The 19,559-nt window shown below is 39.6% G+C and overlaps 1 protein-coding gene across 1 annotated transcript in view; it reads right to left on the reverse strand.

Annotated features, from left to right (window-relative positions):
- Positions 1-344: 344 nt before the first annotated feature.
- The window catches only part of LIPI (lipase I), a 40,698-nt gene continuing 21,483 nt past the window's right edge, over positions 345-19,559 (reverse strand). The window contains exons 3-10 of the mRNA XM_069945644.1: positions 18,624-18,732; positions 17,018-17,119; positions 15,026-15,115; positions 12,521-12,688; positions 10,698-10,793; positions 4,755-4,866; positions 3,314-3,487; positions 345-2,720 (exon numbers count right to left, since the gene is read on the reverse strand). Of these exons, the coding sequence (XP_069801745.1) occupies positions 2,576-2,720; positions 3,314-3,487; positions 4,755-4,866; positions 10,698-10,793; positions 12,521-12,688; positions 15,026-15,115; positions 17,018-17,119; positions 18,624-18,732 (996 nt within the window). The 3' untranslated portion in view covers positions 345-2,575. The remainder of the gene's footprint in view (positions 2,721-3,313; positions 3,488-4,754; positions 4,867-10,697; positions 10,794-12,520; positions 12,689-15,025; positions 15,116-17,017; positions 17,120-18,623; positions 18,733-19,559) is intronic.

A 19,559-nucleotide genomic window follows, 5' to 3' on the forward strand; every position in this document is an offset into this window, starting at 1 on the left:
ATGTAAGGGGCATTACACAGAGTGGGGCCATATATAGGGGGCACTACCGCCACCCATCACATAATCACCTTCCGCTGCCACCCATCACATAATCCCCTTCCGCGGGGTAATGCCGTTAGCCTCCCTGTCATAATGACACTCTATGGAAGGCGCACGCGCTGCATTTATCGGCGCTGAAGAATGAACATGTTCATTCTTCAGCGCTGAGAGACGCTGAGCGATGCGGCACGTGAGCCTCCCATATAGTGTCATTATGACAGGGAAGCTAGCGGCATTACCCCGCGGAAAGGGATTATGTGATCTTGCTCTGTAACTCTGAACTGTAATAAAACGAAACAACTACATTTACCATAAATAGATAATTTTAATAAAAAGTTTCAACTGAAAAAATACATTTTTATACACATTGAAATATAAAATAATTTTCAAATAGTTGTCAGTCTTCTTAGTGCATCTGTTCATTGTAGTTAGGTACAATACTAGGATGTACAGTCCATCGTCTCATGGTAAGAGAATAACTTCTGTCGGTTACCAGTAGGATACAGTCTGTTCAGGTCCCTGTTCATGATAACGTTGTCTTATTCAAATAAGTCAAGCCCACTGATCAGCTGATCGCCATAGTAACAGTCTCAGAGGTATCGCGATGAGAAGTTGTCATTGGCCATATAGATACATAATTGATCAATGACAAATTTGGATTATCCAGCCACTAAGCCTTGAAGTCTAGTCAGGAGTGCTTGCAGTTAAAGGGACTTTTGCAGAACCTGGGAGGCCCACTTGGCCCCCTGGTGTTTCAAATGATGACAGCTCAGGGGGCCCGGTGTATTGCAGGAGTGGGCAACGGGGCCCCTGATGCGGTGAGCCCCATGAAAAGAGGTTGTCTTATCTTAAGAAGTCAACTCCTTTATGCTTAAAGGGGTAGTGTTACAAAGCAAAGAAGCCCAATGATGTGTGCTACATACTTATATGTAAATGTGCTGTTTTTAATAAAGTAACTTCTATCACTGTACTGCTTTTCTCCACCATGGATTTCATCACTTCCTGGTTTCCTCTCTGACCTGTAACCCTGCAGTTGCCATGCAACAGTGCGGACACTTTCCCACAATCACTTTTGCCTGCATGTAAAGTGAAAAGCAACTGCCAGTACATATGAGACAGATCATGTGACGATTGAACTAAGCATGAGTGACCCATGTTAGTGGATGCCCAGTGGGCCGTAACCAAGGGCAACAGATTATCAAAACAAAGCAGGCACATGGGAGATTAGTCTATATCTTTCAGACAATATATTTTAAGAAATGCTTGTACAGTAGAAATATGTTTCACCTAACATAATGCAACAGTCCCAACCTAGTTGTTTTCATGACACCCCCCTTTAAGAGTCCATTGTCTTCCTCATACTCTTATCGCTGAGCGGAGGATAACAGTAACATCCTCGCAGGATAAAAATAATTATATTATTACATTTGCTAAATACAGTGATAGGTTTTTTTGTTGTTGTAAAAGATTATGGGTGGGTTCACACTGAAGAATTCTCGCGGACAAATTCCGTGAAATTCCGTCGCCTGTACGCGCGCACCGCCGCGCGCCTTTCCGTCAGCTCCATAGCATTCTATGGGCCGGCTGATTCCGCATTCTGCCGAAAGAATTGACTTGTCAATTCTTTCGGTGGAATGCGGAATCCGCCCGTACATAGAATGGTGACTATGGAGCCGGCGGAAAGGCGCGTGGCCGTGCGCGCACAGGCGACGAAATTCTGCAGAGTATATCCTCGAGAATTTCTCAGTGTGAACCCAACCATAATCTTTTACAACGACAAAAAAAATATACATCCTATATTCTATACAGAAATTTTTTTTTTATAGTTTTAACAAATTTTTTCTTTTTTTTCAAAAAACCAAAACACATATATACAGAAAATATAGATAAACATACAATATACATTAATTCAACGAAATGCAGAGGTAGACACCAAAGAAACAACAACTAGCTGAAAAAAGTTTTTCTAGTGTAAAAATATAAATATATCTGTTTAATCTGTGGCTGGTACATATGTACCTGAAGCCATATAACTCTTATTAATTTACTTCATATGAGCAAAAATAGAATATTTGCTGAAATAAAAAAAAATCTATATTCTAAAAAAAATACATATGTACAAATATCTTTCACATTATTAACACAAGTTAAAAAAACAAAAAATAAAATTATATATGAAATGTCCATGCCATTCTCACACTCCTTGAATATATCTCAGCCTTGGTAAGGGCCCCTAGCTATTGTAGAGTTACGCCGTGTTCACATTACCCTCCACAGATCCTCGATCAGCAGTTCTGTCAGATCTGACAGGATGGTACCCCATTCTTCCTATGAAAACATATGACACCACAATGCAACCCATCATAAGTCAGTGAGGTGCCATTTAACGGTTAAACATTGCGGTCATAACAGGAACCAGGATGGAGGTGTGAACAGAGCCGTAGACAGGTGACATATTCCAGTGCTCATGGCTGAAGTAGCGACTACATCCCCATTTTCATGGAAGTTTTTACCAGGTTTTTAGCAAGTGCTATTACTATTTTGGATGTTGGGTGACAGGACATTTGCCTCCATCCTCCCCACAACAGGAAGTAAAGAAATTGGAGTTTTGACATGGAACGGGCAGGAAATCCACTTCAACATTTTCTGGAAGGACAAAGTCATACCGGCAGAGTATTTCCCTGTAAAATACAAGCAATATAGGTTATTCCTGATATACCGGGCCATGCTCCAGCTCTGTACTGTATGTTTTAAGCATTGTACACAATTGAAGGGAGGATTTACCATCCCCGTGCTTTAGTGCAGACTGGCAAGAGTCGAAAACTGAGTAGTTTATGGTAGATTTTTGACAGCCTCACTTGCTGTGTATTTATTGAGAAGTGTATGACACAGGAGCCTGGGATATCCTCAAAACATGATCTGTTGGTGAGGCCTGGGGACTGGAATTGAGAAGCACTGCATCAGGCTACATGGAAGCAACATTTCAACCCTTATGTCTTTGTCAAGCAAGACCTAAGGGTTGAAACGTTGCTTCCACGTACCCCGATGTGTGAATAAACTCACATGGCTTCAATACAGATGCTGTTGGATTTCTTTTCCTATGAGTTTACAGTGCCCACTTTGAGGAGTGTGAGCCTACCTACGTACATCCTATCTTCCTACACAGTGGCCACTACAGGACATTTTCCCATAAGGTGGTGTCATGCCTTCTCTTGTGTCTGTATGATGAACACATCAATCATTTATATAGCCGTTTAGTTTCATATGATGTTACCTGTCGGGATTAAAGGCAGATCGCAGCCTCATCCTTAGAACTCGCAGTTTGTGTTTAGGCCCAACAACAGTACCGGTGGTAAACTTTACAGAAACTTTTGAAATCTCTTCAAACTCCTGATGAAACTTGGCCAGCAAGGTAACCTCATTATTTTGTTCAAATGTGGCAGCATCTCTGAAGGGAGTAAAGCAAACAGAATCCATAAAGTAAAAGTTAAAGGGGAACTCTGGATAAGAAAAACTTTTCTTCTATTAAAAGTACATTAAAAGTTATATAGATGTGTCTATACAATGTATTATCGTATCTGTGCGGTTCTGCCATACTGGTAGCTGATAGAAATCCAGGAAGTGGAAAAAACTGGCCTCTGTGCCAATTCACATCGTCTCCTGCTCCCTCTGCTCTCCCCCCTTAGGAGAAAAATATTTCATGCCTCGGTCTCACATTGTGTGTGTTTGCTGAGATCAGGCTGATGATGCAGACAGGGGGCAGGGCGTAATGTCACAGGAGGCTTGGCTGGATCCCCCAATCCCCTGAGTGATCCACCATCTCTGACCGGCCAGAAGCAGCTGCAGCACTAATTTTACTGATTGTGATGGGTGGGGACTGTGGTGATCAGCTGAGAGAAAGCATTGCATTCTGGAAACTGCTCAACCAGGAAGGACTGAAACACAATACAGAACAAACCCCCCCAAACAAATGGATTTTTGGTAGTTTCAAAACTGGGATAGATAGGCAAGTAATGCTATATGCTTCAGCAGAAGTTTCATTTTTTTTTAACCTCTACCTCGAGTTCCCCTTTATCTGTACAACACAGTAGGGTGAAGTATAAAAAAATTGCAATTTAAAGGGGTATTCCACTCAAACATACCTTTTCCTATGTTGCTGCCCATAGTGAAACTAAGAATTCATCCCATACTTGTTACTCTCCCATACTTCACACTCTCCTTCCCCAAATTATGAGCTGCTGCTTTCTGCTGAAGACATATAAATCTGAGTGTGAACTTTTCTCTCCATCTCCACCTTCCTTCTGAGACGGCTGATGTAAACAATTCCCTGGCCGGCTGTATCTGCAACTTTGTAGCTTTTTTGTAGTTCCTGGCATTACAAAGTTGCAAATATAACCCACCAGAACTTGTTTACATAAACTGTCTCAGAAAGGAGGGGGGAGGAGGGGGAGATGGAGAGAAAAGCTTAGACACATTTTTTTTCTCTTCAGCAGAAAGCAGCAGCTGAGAACTGGGGGGAGGGGGCTGAATAGATAATAACAAGTATGGAAGAAATTGTTAGTCTCACCATGGGCAGCAACATATGAAAATGTATGTTTGAGTGGAATACCCCTTTAAAGAGTTATTCTAATTCGAATGCCAAGATTTTATGATCAGAGGGGTCCAGATTTTAGGACACAACATTATTATAAAATGCAATGATTTGTAATACTTACTGATCAAGCTTCGATTCTGTAACATTTCCCGATGGAGACTCAAGCTTGATTGTAATATATCCACTACGTGGTTCTTCATTTAATGTGATGAAGTCCAAGAAATAATGAAATACTGAAAAGGGAAAAAAAGACACCAAAGTTTTTATCATTGACCAAATCAATATGTAATATCATCTAGATTTAGGAATTAAAATGAAGACATTGATAAACTACACATACTATGAGTGAAAAGTAGGGAGAGTCTCACTGCTGCCTACAAGTAGCCCAAGACCTATGTCAAGATCTGTTTGTACTGTTACTAATACAAACAACAGGAAATTGGGCTTCATCTCCAATAAACAATTGATAAACTTTATTATATAATACAAGGCACAAACAACTTTAAACCACCTAAAACACGTATATTAACTCTCATGATGGCACATGTCATTTACCCCTGAGGAAGTCCACATGACAAAACTTGTGGGGTTACTTGCTGGTCCACTTGTGAGATAGCCAGGGGCGTAGCTAGGACTCACGGGGTCCCATAGCAAAAAAATTTAAGGGGCCCCCTCCCCTACAACACAAAGCACTGTGCATATATATATTATATATATATATATATATATATATATATATATATACATACACACACAGTATATGCTCTGTGATGTGGGCAAAAAATAAGTGCAGGAGCAGGCTGCCTTCTGCTTAACCCCTTATGTACTGCAGTGTGTAAGTAACCTCTGCACATTTTCCTACTTGATTGTGGCAGCTGGAGAACAGCGGTCAGAGGTTATCAGAGGAGATCTCTTTGTCTTCTGTTTGTTAACCCTTTTTTGTGTTGCAGCATGTAAGTAAATATTGGGTCACTTACACACTGCAGTACAGAAGGGTTAAGCAGAAGGACACATGCTCTTACCTTTTCCTCTGGGCCCGCCTTCTGCACGGGCCCCATAGCAACTGCCTACCCTGCCTCTATGGTAGCTACGCCACTGGAGATAGCAGCATCATTGTCTTTTTATTTAATACATTTTTGCATCTCTTTTTTGCACTTAATCATTGGTTTACTTGATTCATATGCACTTGCACTTTGATATGTCATGGGTTGATGCATTATATATGAATTTGTGTATGTTCTGCTATCTCTGACTAACCATGTAAAGTGGATCAGTTCACAATGTGCCACACCACGGCCTGTACTCGCATATAAATGGATATAAGAGATGAATTGGATGTAACGTAGATGGTATATTGCTCCGGTTTTCCAACAGGAGATAATGAGAGTTGTCCACGCTGGGAGCACGCCCTGGCCGTTGGCGCGACTTCTACCAGCTGCAGCATTCTGTGAAAGTTCTCTGTGACGTCACTAATTTTGCTATGGAGTCTCACAAGGACCACAATTCCTCCTACACATTTTAGCTTCAGGAATCCCTGAAGTGTGAAATCCGCTGTGAACGCACTACGTGTGAAATCACCCTAAATGGGGTAATTCTGTTTCTACATATTTTTTCCTCTAAATAGGAAAGGAAATTACAAGATCCTGGCAATGGGAACAAAACTGTCCCAGGAACAAATGGCGTGCACCATATGGAGCTGCTGAACAATTGAGAATGCTGAAAAGTTCAGTGGTCCCAAAGAGAGTAAATGGAGTGCTGGCATTTTTCATTCTGAGGATAATTTTGTCCCTGTTTTCGGGATCCGTGGGGGTCCAAGCAATCAGAACCCCATCAATTAGCTTGTTATACCCTATGCTATTGATGGAGAAAAAAAATCTACAGATGAGAATACCCTTTTAGGGTATAAACCCACACACCGTATATGCAGCGTGTTTACTGCTGCGATACGCAGCAAACTCGCAGCAAACTCGCAGCAAAATCGCAGCAGATTAGATCTAAATAACTGAACACAGCATCAAATCTGTACCAACAAATCTGCTGCGTATTTGTTGCATATCTGCTGCATATACGGTGTGTGGGTTTATACCCTTAGGGTATATTCTCACATATCACTTTGCAGTGAAATCCACGCACTTGCAGTGAATACCTTGTGTATTTTTGTTATTATTATTATTATTATTATTTTTCAATGCTAGTTATCTCTCAGCCTAATAAGGTCTTCTAGTAGTGGGTAGAGGATATAGGCGCTTTTGCAACCATTTTCTAATTTCTCAAAAATTAAAACAACATTAGCAAATTTTGTGACTACAGCTCCAATGGAAACCTCTGTGTCTTCATGGTTACAATATACAAACTAACACAGTCAATCCTGTACTCATATGCTTTTTTTGTTTGTTTGTTTGTTTGTTTTTGGGGGGTTCCAAAATTCTATATACCCTTTAAGTACAAAATGTCCTCTAATTTTATAACTTCTGTCTGGTATCTTATTAGAACACATGTTGAATCTTAAATCTACCTATTCTAAGTGACTGCATTTTCCTTCAGTCCATGGACCTGCTTTGTCCATAAAGACCATTAACACAAGGTGTAAATATCTTGTACATGTTGAGTGTTTGTAACATGTCACCTAAGTCCTGAAGTCCTTTATATACAAGTCAATGCTTCTCCTGCAGCGACCTCTTACCCATTCACTGGGATCCCTGATGAGGGCGTAAGGTTACGCTGAAACGCGTAGGGGGAATTGTGGTCCTTCTGAGACTCCATAGCAAACTTTGTGACATCACAGAGCAGTGGCGTAGCTACCATAAAGGCAGGGTAGGCAGTTGCTATGGGGCCTGTGCAGGAGGGGGCCCCGGGGGAGATGGTAAGAGCATGTGTCCTGCTTAACCCTTTATGTACTGCAGTGTGTAAGTGTCCCAATGTTTACTTACATACTGCAACACAAAACAAGGGTTAACAAGCAGTAGACAGAGATCTCTGCTTCACTGCACTGATAACCTCTGACCTCTCTTCTCTAGCTGGCAATCATGTAGGAAAGGAAAATGTGCAGAGCTCCTTGCAGAGGTCAGGGGTTATCAATGCACCAGCAGTAAAAGAAAAAAAAAAAATTATATATATATTTATTTATTTTTATTTTTTTTTTTTTTTTTTTATTTTTTATTTTTTTTGCTTCGTTTTGTGCGTAGGCAAGGGGGGCTCCTTAAAATTTTAGCTATGGGGCCCTGTGAACCCTAGCTACACCCCTGTCACAGAGAACTTTCACAGAACACTGCAGCTGGTAGAAGTTGCGCCACCAGCCGGGGGTGCGCTCCCAGCATGGACAACTCACATTATTTCCTGTTGGATAACTGGAGCAATATACCATCTACATTACATCCTTGGAGAAAAAGAGTAAGTCATCTCATATATCCATTTATATGCAAGTTCTAAGTAGAAGCGCTAGATGCATTGATTTTATACTTGACTCTAATAATATTGGCAAATACGGGCTATTCCCTTGATAGCTTGTAGTGTGCTGCTTATAGAAGCTAACATTTAAGAGCCGTGTCACTCATACTCATTTTTGGTCGTATTTTTGGTTTTAAAGTTGTTTGTGCCTTGTATTATATAATAAAGTATATCAATTGTTTATTGGAGTGCAGCCCTTTTTTCCTGTTCTTTTTTTTTTTATTTGTGTTAGTATGTGGTATAGAGCTTGAAGGACTAGCACTAGTTTCTGACATTATTGCGGTGCCTGCCCATTTCTTTCTACAGCTGTTTATACTGTTAAACTTTTTTAAAGGGGTTATCCAGGATTAGAAAAACACAGCTACTTTCTTCCAAAAACCGCACCAAGCCTGTCCTCAGGTTGTGTGTAATATTACAATTCAGCTCCATTTACTTTAGTGGAACTAAGCTGCAAAACCCTACACCCAAACTGAGGACAAGAGAGGTGCTGTTTATGGAAGAAAGTGCCCATGCTCTTCTAAGCCTGTATGACTTCCATTAAACGTTTGCTTTTAGTGTTGTATATACTTAGAGTACATCACAGTTATAATAGGAATGAAACTTGATAAACTCTACTCAGTGTTGTAGGCACTTTACACATACAGGAAGGGTGACTGATGATTTTTATTTTTTTTTTGCCTAAAGGTGCTTTCCATTTTTGGAAACCTATAATCTACATTCCAAACCTTCCCATGGAGGGGAATTTAGCACAGAAGTAATGTAAGGCAGTAAACGTGCACAGCCTTTGGACAGTGTAAGTAGGCAATCCAGACACTTACATAGAGATCTATTGATTCTCACTTATTATCTCAGTTATTAGGTGTATGGACAAGGCAATTTTGGGACTAGCTGTAAAATAGAAGCCTACTCTACTGATTCTTCAAAAAATTCAGCATATGTGAGTGTAAAAGATTATGAAAATAGAAAGAAGTCTTATTTTCCCATTAACAGCATCACTATGTCTGTTGGGTATTGTGGTTTTAAAGTGTACCTGTTCTGGAAACTATATAACTTGTAATGTTTATAGTATTTTTCACCAGTTTTTCCCCTCTGAAGGCTCCACCTCTATTTTTCAGTTGTTCCTAAGCTAATGGGTGGAGATTAGCCTCTTCAATGTTTCCCCATACACTGAAAGGGTATAGAAGGAAATCGTGTTCCTTTTTATCTCTATAGCGCACTATAAGACGCAGTAGCAGCATGGAGGACATTATAGAACAGTATAGACCAGTCTAAACTGTCAACCCAGCACTGGGGTACGATTTAATACTCACTAATGCTCTCTCCTGCCACTCCCTCTTACCCTTTCTATAGACTTACTGTAACCTGATCTCTCTGTGAGCTGATAGCAGTCCTGTTTCTCAAGACAGACATGAGTCCACGAGGAGAAGTTCTGTCCCCGCTTGCAGCGGTGCGCATCTCCGCCCGTCCTATAGACACCATTCTATGGCCGAACGGATTCCACCTTCAGCCCAAAGAACTGACATGTCAATACCCCTATTGGGGTGCTTTAACAAATAGCGAGTTTGCAGCAGATTTCACGCTGGGATTTTCACAATAAAATCCACTGCGATACTCAGTACCATTATAGTCTATTGCCTATGTGCATTCTCGTAGTGGATTTTCAGCCTAATAAGGTCTTCTAGTAGTGGGTAGAGGATATAGGCACTTTTGTAACCATTTTCTAATTTCCCAAATGTAACAAAAATTAAAACATTAGCAAATTTTGTGACTACAGCTTCAATGGAAACCTCTGTGTCTTCATGGTTACAATATACAAACAAACACAGTCAATCCTGTACTAATATGCTTGTTTTTGTTTTTTGTTTTTTTTCGGGGGGGGGGGGGGGGTACAGAATTCTATATACCCTTTAGGTATAAATGTCCTCTAATTTTATAACTTCTGTCTAGTATCTTATTCAGTTCAGGACCTGCTTTGTCCATACAGACCATTGACACAAAGTGTAAATATCTTGTACATGTTCAGTGTTTGTAACATGTCACCTACTGAAGTCCTTTATATAGAATCCAATGCTTCTCCTGCAGTGACTTATTACCCATTCACTGACTGCTTAGAGCATCTTAGAGGCTTACATCTGCAAGCCTATTTCCTTGCTTTCTGTAATTATGTTTGTATGTTTACTGAATTTTCACAAAATCAAGGTCAAGTTGTTTGCTTGTTCTCTTTGTTGTAAGAGAGATGCGGGCTTAGTCGGTCCCTCGAGTGGCGGGAATAATTCTGTTTTGTACGCCCCTGCAGCACAGAAAAGATGAAAGATCAGCACGCAGCCAAGAGAACAAAAGCGGCTCTGGGCTTCGACCACACAACAATATTTAAATAGGTCCCACTGTGAAAAGAAATCCATGTCTGAAGAGCACGGATCAGCCCCAACAAAGAATTAGGCCAAAACAGAAGACAAAACCTATACCCCAAGCAGCCCTTCTCCTCGCCATCATTATTCACGGCTCACGTTGCTCAGTCTTAAGCAATTAGTGTTCCAAGCAAATGTCGTCAACTTCCCCAAGCCACCATTATCTCAGGCTGACAGATTTCATTTTATGCTAATTCTATTTCACTCACTGCAAAATGGTTTCGCCGAGGCCGTGTCAAAAAAAGCTTTCGTCACTGGAGGATCCTTTGCCACCAGATAATCTTTCCACTTATCGGCATAAAAACCTGTAACAAATACACAAACAAAGCCATTAGCTGCACAGTGGGTCCTGCATTAAGCAATCAATATAATATATATATATATATATTAGATAGAAATATTATATATTAGAGATGTAAGATGGCTACTTTTTTAGAAACTTTACATTTTTTGTTCAAAAAATCCCTCGAAAATATGATCACAGTTTGTACCAGTGTTGAAATGCTGAGATCTTCAGTGGTCGCTGCAATCTACAAAAGGAACCTAATAGCAAGCGTTACTTTTCCCTGCAGCACCCCCACAGGGGGAAGGAAGCATTACACAATTCCTTCTGACCCAAAAATTAGGAAGAGAGAGTTTGTAACATATTTACTCTGAATATTCTTTAGCAATTCTCTATATTATATTCCATTGCCATGACCAGACAGCAGTGCTAGCGTGTCCACAGTATGTTCTTCTATCTGCATATTTCTGAAGTACAGCGACCCCCTCTTACCTATATACACAACATTTTTCATTCATCTAGTTAAATGGAGGTATAGTTTTCCAGTTATAACTTGGTGGGAGATATGAAAGCAATGGAGTACCTAGATTTCCAAGTAGTAATTTTTTTGTCTACTATAGATTCACTTTAAATAGCCACTGTCACTTTTTGATCACGTCTGTAACCCTAGAAAGAATTTGTCTAGGGCTGCCTACATTCCTAAAATAAGTACAATACACCCTCATGGGATAGACATACAGGACTGAGCAGAACCTAGTGTGTACATTTGCTTTAATATACCTATTTTTCTTTGCCACTTCTCATATTCCCTGAGGAAGCCATTGACACAGTAGGCAGAAACACGTAGGGACTTTGGTATTCTGCAGTTGGATATTTATTTTCTTTTTATACATTACATTCAGTTGGAGAAATATTAATTTAATTTGTCTCCTATTGGATATTATTTCTTGCTGGCACATCTTAACATTGTCAGGTATAAGGTACAAAGCCATAGACCTGTGTGGTCTTTAATATAAATGTAACAGAATTAGGCATTTCTAACAATATCAACTTTCTTCTTTAATTTTTAACATGGCCAGAAGACTGCACTGTCATTAAAAAAAAAAACACACTACAAAAATTTTGATAGGTTGAGGTCTGGGTGTTCAGACCTCAATCAATTGCTAGAACAAGCCGGGAGAAGTGCGAGCTCTACACATACTCTCTTAGCTCTGTGCCAAATGTCCGAGACTCAAAGTGTAAGTTTGAGGGACTGTGTTGGTCGGTCACGTGCTCAGAGAACAGCAAGAAGATACACAGCATCTTGCACAGCTTCTTCTGACTTCTTAGATTTTCAGCAGTAGTCATTGCCACTTACAGAAATCATAGTCTTAAAGGGGTATTCCAATATAAAAAAAAATACAAATATATCTAGAATTTTCTATGCATTTTTTTTTAATGAATAAATCCAAGCTTGCAACAACTTTGGTGGCAGTGGAGAAGAGCAGGAGAATGAAGGGGCTTGGGTTGCTTCTTGCCAGCAATTTAAGCTGTACCCCTTTGATTTCCCCCCGACTTCTATTCACTCCATTACCACTTATCTGACTGCCATATAACCACTTGATCGCACAGAGAAGCCAACACAGCATAAACTGGCCTTCAGGACAGGTCAGAAAATAAAAAAAAAATATTGTAATTTATATATATATATATATATATATATATATATATATATATATTGTGAATAAAGAGATGGATAATTCACTGTACCTAACACTGGGCAGCCGAGTGGGTTAAACATCTGGCAATCCACACATTTTCCAATCCTATAATCGGTGTAATTTTCACAAGGAAACGTCACAACACTACAGGACTCATTCAAGGAAGCCATATAGAGAAACACCGACCGCTGGTGGTCACACTTGAAATATTCTGAACCTGCAGAAAACAAACAGTAAGAAGCATAGTAAAACACTATATAGTAGGAAGTTATACAGAAAACCTCTTCAATAAACACACTCCAGATTTAGTGTGATGGATTTTCAGATCTGCAAGGCAATAGTGCAAACCACTTAGCCACCATGCTGCTCAAAGAGGTTTAATTTTTATTATGAATTAGTATTAAAAAAAAAAAAGTTAACTTTGTGCTATTACAGTACAAAGACAAGAGGAGCCCTAAGCAGAAGTCAGTGGGTCTCCCATTATGGTGCCAGGTTTAGGTACCCAGGACATGAAGGTGCAATCTCACTACAGCCCAAACCACATTTGGAAGTTATGGCCCCTATTACACTGGGCGATTATCATGCAAATTATCGTTATCTCTTTCAAATCTCGTTGTGATCATTAAAGGAGAATTTCGGCAAAAATGTTTATTAAAGTATTGTATTGCCTGCCAAAAGTTATACAAATCACCAATATACACTTATTACGGGAAATGCTTATAAAGGGCTTTTTTCCCTGCACTTACTACTGCATCAAGGCTTCACTTCCTGGATAACATGGTGATGTCACTTCCTGGATAACATGGTGATGTCATGACCCGACTCCTAGAGCTGTGCGGGCTGTGGCTGCTGGAGAGGATAACAGGGGGACACTGAGGGACACAGGGCACTGGAGAGACACTGAGCATCCCTCTGCCATCATCCTCTCCAGCAGCCACAGCCCGCACAGCTCTGGGAGTCGGATCGTGACATCACCATGTTATCCAGGAAGTGACATCACCATGTTATCCAGGAAGTGACATCACCATGTTATCCAGGAAGTGACATCACCATGTTATCCAGGAAGTGAAGCCTTGATGCAGTAGTAAGTGCAGGGAAAAAAATCACTTTATAAGCATTTCCCGTAATAAGTGTATATTGGGGATTTGTATAACTTTTGGGGGCAATACAATTGTTAAAATTGCTTAGTCTAATAGGCCCAATACTTACACCTACATGGGGAAAAAAAATCCAACTGGACATGCTCTGCAGTCATAAATATCTAGGATAGACTAGGGAAATAATCCTGACAACCGGTGCTAGAGAAAGTATTCTTAGCAACCGAAATATCCCAAGTGACTCATCTATTCCCATCCCATTTGCACTGGAGGTTTGCTGATAGGAGATACACCAACGGCCAGTACTCACACTATTGTCACTGTTCCTCTTATCAGCCTGCATTATAAATATGTCTAAAGGGTTTGTATTTTAATAGAAGTATAATGGAGCTCTGATCACTTAAGTCTACAACTTTAATTGCTGTCAGTCTAAAGTTTTTTCATCTGACAGCTATTTTAGAAGATTCCTCCATACACGTTTATGTTTTTTAAATAGACAGAGGAGGGGTAGGCCACTTCCAGATTTCTCTGTAATGAACTTATGTGTAAAAAAGGAGTTGGGCATTTGAAATCCAATGTGCCGACACATCTCTCCTCCAACAGCATCATCAGGGGAGAACCCCAAATCAGCAACTAAACCAGAAAAGGGCTTGCATGAAGTGGGCTCGGGAGCCAAGCCTGAACCATACCCAATGGCTATCTGATAAAAGCTGTTGCTAATAGTCAGCACAGTGATCTCCACAACCAGCTATTAACGGTTTAAATTTCACAGCCAAAAAGGGGTGCCAAGCATCACGTGTAGTTCAGGGAGTCAGATCGGCTGACCACAATCGATCCCATGGCTACTATCTGTGATACTCTCTTATCATGAATACTAAGGAGGGATGAGATTGGATTGGTGCACTTAGGGTGGTAGTCCCGCCCCCAGTGCACCAAACTGCCTAATTTACATATTGATTTAACTGAAGAGTTAATGAAAACTGTGCTGAGGATGAAGGTAAGAAAACGAATTTAAAGAGTATCTGTCATTAAAAGTAACTTTTGATTTGTCATCAGGCATGTGAAAAATTATTGATTGCAGCGGGTCTCATTGCCAACACCCTATGCGATCAGGACATATACAGTACGCTGTGAAAGAACACGGGCCAGTGCCATCCTTTCTATGGCTGTTTGCTAATTTCAACCCAGTGCGATCAATAACATAATGCCAAGTCAAAAGATATTTTTTTATAACAGGTACTGTTTAATTCTCAGTGTCCCACGCGCTATGGAATCAGAACAGCAGGTTAGAGTCATCTAACCTGCCCATAGCCTGAAACAAGAGGGAAACTATGGTCACACAGGGAGGATGTATGGCAGCATAGTGGATGAGATTTGTAGACGTCTGTCCACCATACACGTTTATCAACTTAATAACCTAAAATGTGAGGATAAGTCTTGGCTTGAAATGGATTTACCTGACAATATGGTTTTAGGACATCCCGGCTGATCAGTTCCACCATTTGGATAGAAATCAATATTTCCTAAGGCCTCCCGATAACCTAGAGCTGAAGATAAGATTAATTGTGTTTTAAGGAAAAATATGAAATAAATTGTGATGTGCAACAGTAGACAGCTCACGTTTCGGCTCTACAAGTCATGTCAATGTTTCCTGGATTGTTAAGGGGGTACTCCAGAGAAAAAAATAAATGAGTCAACTGGTGCCAGAAAGTTATACAGATTTGTAAATTATTTCTGTTTGTAAAATATCAAGCCTTCCAGTACTTATCAGCTCCTGTATGTTGTACAGGAAGTGGTATATTCTTTCCAGTCTAAAAAAAGTGCTCTCTGCTGCTACCTGTGTAAATGTCAGGAAATGTCCAGAGCAGGAGAGGTTTCCTACATGGACAAAGGTGGCGGCATAGAGCACAGTGTCAGACTGGAAAGAATACACCACTTTCTGCAGGGTATACAGCAGCTGATAAGTCCTGGAAGACTTAAGATTTTTAAAAATGAAGTAATTTACAAATCTGTAAAACTTTCTAAGACCAATCTTCTTATTTCTGGGAAAAAATAAAGAGAAGAAGAAGAGGAAGAAAAAGAATAACTTAATAATAATAATAATAATAATAATATTCTCCAGAATACCCCATTAACATTACACCACATCATCATCATTAGAGCAGATAAGTTACCCTTACAGACATGATCTCCACTTCTAGTAAAATCTACAATTCCCAAGGCATGCTGGTAGTTGTAGTTTTGCAGCCACTGCACTGCCCATGGCTATAGGGTGACACTACATATTAAACATATGCATAAGTTTCCTTTATTCTTATATTTTTATTCAAGTGAATCCAGAGTCCAGGAAGATATGTAGCTGAAGAACTGAGACTAGTAAATTACCAAATAACATAAACCATTTTATGTGAGCACAGCCAATAAATTAAATTATAGTCGTCTCATTGACTTCCATTCTCTCCAATATCTTAAGAGACCTTCTCGGTCTTATCAAATCTTTTTTTTTTTTCCCCTTCAGGAAATCATAGGTTGTATATCTTTTCTTCCAGCTAATGGTGCCGACAGTACAGAAAATACAAAAATGATAAATTGCCGGCAAAGCCATAACTAATTTTTCAATTACGGAGTTTGAAGTTAAGAAAGTGGCAAAATACAAAAGAACTTTACAAGGCGGTCGGCGTAAACAGTCCTAATATGTCCTCGTGTCTCCTTTATATACTGATATAGTAAATGTATTAGCTACTGATATATTTCCAGAATTATTAGGAGAAGTTATTATTGCACATAGTATATTGCATATTAAACAACACAATTACAGCACATGAGCAGTAAAAGAGATGGGTATAAGAGACTTCTGCTCTGCAGATAGTAGCTATAGAGCAGGGATAGGGAACTATCAGCCCTCCAGCTGTTGCAAAACTACAATTTCCAATGCCATCATGCCTGGACAGCCAAAGCTAAAGCTAACAATAAGAATTCAATAAAGTGATGGCACAGTTCTGGTTCATGTCTGTAGCAGTAGAGAGGCAGGTAAGGTTCTGTACTAAGGTTATGGGACTAGGACCTTTGGTATTTTGGCTACCTGAGAATTAAAGGGGTTATCCAGCGCTACAAAAACAAGGCCACTTTCTTCCAGAGACAGCCCCACTCTTGTCTCCAGATTGGGTGGGGTTTAGCTGCTCAGTTCCATTAAAGCGAATGGAGCTTCATTGCAAACCGCACCTGATCTGGAGACAAGAGTCGTGTTGTCTCTAAAAGAAAGTGGCTGTGTTTTTGTAGCACTGGATAGCCCCTTTAATATCCTGACAAACAAAGAATGTTGAGAAAAATCACAATTGCAAAGTCATGCTTTATATTAAACTAAACTCCACCTGCTTCCAGAAACTTTCATTGGTCCAACAAAGATCTTAAAACCCACTGGTAGAATAGTGACTATTGTGTATATTTACCATCAATGTCAGAATGGACGACATCTACAAACTGTGCATCACTATAATGCAGTCTGTCTTCAGGTGGTTTCCCATTGAATAAAGGTCCAGCAGGATCCAGTCCTACAACCCAACAGGAGAAGAACAAGAAGATTTAATAATAATAATAATAATAATAATAATAATAATAATATACTGGGGGCTTCATGAGTAGAACAAATAACATAAAAATAAATTAGTAGTGAATGAGAAAGACAGATCCTCACAGCAACAGGGAGAGGTCAGAAATGAATGGCTGATTCACTGATTACATACAAGTAATATTTCAAATGGCTTTACATTGCAAAATTTTTGAAATCCATTTTTTTTTATCGGTTCTTATGCAAAAACATGGATGAAAAAAAACTGATGCATTTGAGTTCATCTGTTTTGTTTCCAATGACTTCCATTATAAAAAAAAATAATAAAAAAAAAAAGGATAAAAAACAGATCAAAATTGCATCTGTTTATCATTTAACGTACACAAAAATGCGGTCGAGCACATATTTGTGTACACTAAATAAAACTGATGTGTTTAGATCCGTTTTTACATATTGGAAGTCATTGGAAAAATGGATCAAAACTGGTGCAGACAAATGCATCTGTATTTTCATCCTTTTTTTTTTTGCATAAAACGGATGAAAAAAAAAACTGATTGCAAAGACGTAGTGTAAACTATGTGCTAACTAAAGCAAAACTATTAAAATTTTTTTTAATTATTTGAGAATTTTGACAAATTATGACCATCTGCCTGTTGCTGGGTTCACACTACGTTTTTGCAATTGCAAAAAAAATTATGAAAAACGGATGAAAAAAAAAATGGATGCAATTATGCATCCGTTTTGATCTGTTTTTCCATTGAGTTCCATTTAAAAAAAATAAAATAAATTTTTAGCGTACACAAAAACCTGGTCGACCTAATTTTTGTGTCCGTTAAAAAAAATGATTTTTTTTTTTATGATGGAAGTCAATGGAAAAATGGATGCACACAATTGCGTCCGTTTTTTCATCAGTTTTTCATGTGTTTTTTTGAAAAAAACGGCTTGCAAAAGTGTAGTGTGAACCCAACCTAATGTAAAAGACAAGAAACCAGTGTTGTCTACTTGGATATTGGTTATCGTAAGGAAGACGATCAGGAATGTACAGTAACTATCACACGGAGCGATTATCGTTTAAAAAGTTGCTGTAATGACTGAAAATGAGCGATTATCTGTCCGTGTAATAACCTTCAGTGATCAAACAAAAAGACTAATATAGATAATAAATGGAAAATCTTCAAATCCAAATTAAATAACTGTACTGTTAAATTTATTCCAATGGGTAACAAATATAAAACGCTTAAAATCTAATCCCACGTGGATTACATCTGAGGTTAGAAGGGCTATAAAAGACAAAAAAAGGCATTAAAAAAAAAAATACACATCAGAGGGGTCAGCTGTAGCCTTTAAAAAATTAATCTTTGCCTTCCAATGTCGAATAATCATCATTGGTAGTTCGCCAATCGATCCCATTTCTGTTCACACGGATTAGAGTTGTTTAGTCATATCTGTAAGGTAACAGGACAAAATAGAGAAACAGAAAGAATCACCTGTTATTCGACCAATCGAACCATTGTACATTTTTCCAACAAAACCGGAGATATGCGCCCCGAGGCTTACTCCTATCATGTAGATAGAGTCAAGCGATGCTCCTTTGGCCTGGAAAACATACATACAGTATAATATTAAAAGAAGAAGAATCCCTGTACATTGAAGGGCAAGATGTCCTGTCCCTCCAGTACCATAAGGCCATCTGGTATGGTTATGTATTAGTCACAGTGACGTCTGCCAAAAACATTCTATACAGAATAGCAACAACCCCCTCTCCACCCCCACGGCTGTATCCAGTGCTTGGTTCCTTGCCCATAGCTTCTCATATATTGATTTATTCCTATGTCTTCTACATATCCCATTACACACATCTTGGAAAAGCTGGGCAGTTGGACTCCAAAGTCCTAAAGGAGAAGTTCCGCAATTTATAAAAACTGGCAGGGGGAGGGGGGAAACTGATTACAATTAGAAACCTACCTCTCCCTGTGCCCGCTATGAGCTGCGGGAGCGGCTGCAGAACCCCCACCTTACTCCAGGATCTCTGAGGTATCCACATCACAACCCAGCTGATGGACTGGCTGCTCAGTCAGTCAGTGACTGGGGCAGGACGCCACACCAGTCACTGATTGCCTGAGTGGCCAGTCCATTAGCTGGGACAGGCATGTCCCCTCCCCGAGTCATCAACTCAGGGTAAATGCCTTCTGGTTGGGGGTCCCATGGCCGGTCCTGCTGCTCACCACGAGCACGGGGAGAGGTAAATATCTACTTGTAATCAATTTCTCCCCTGACGGCTTTTATAAATCGCCAGACTTCTCATTTAAATGCAAAATATGGAGAAGAAAAGATGGCACTCACAAACTGGGCGTTTAATCATCCGGCTTTATTGAGCATGTTAGGATCGGGGGAGGAAGGAGTTGGGTGACCACAGTTTTGCG

Source organism: Dendropsophus ebraccatus, chromosome 11, assembly GCF_027789765.1.
Source record: "Dendropsophus ebraccatus isolate aDenEbr1 chromosome 11, aDenEbr1.pat, whole genome shotgun sequence".
Taxonomy (NCBI): domain Eukaryota; kingdom Metazoa; phylum Chordata; class Amphibia; order Anura; family Hylidae; genus Dendropsophus; species Dendropsophus ebraccatus.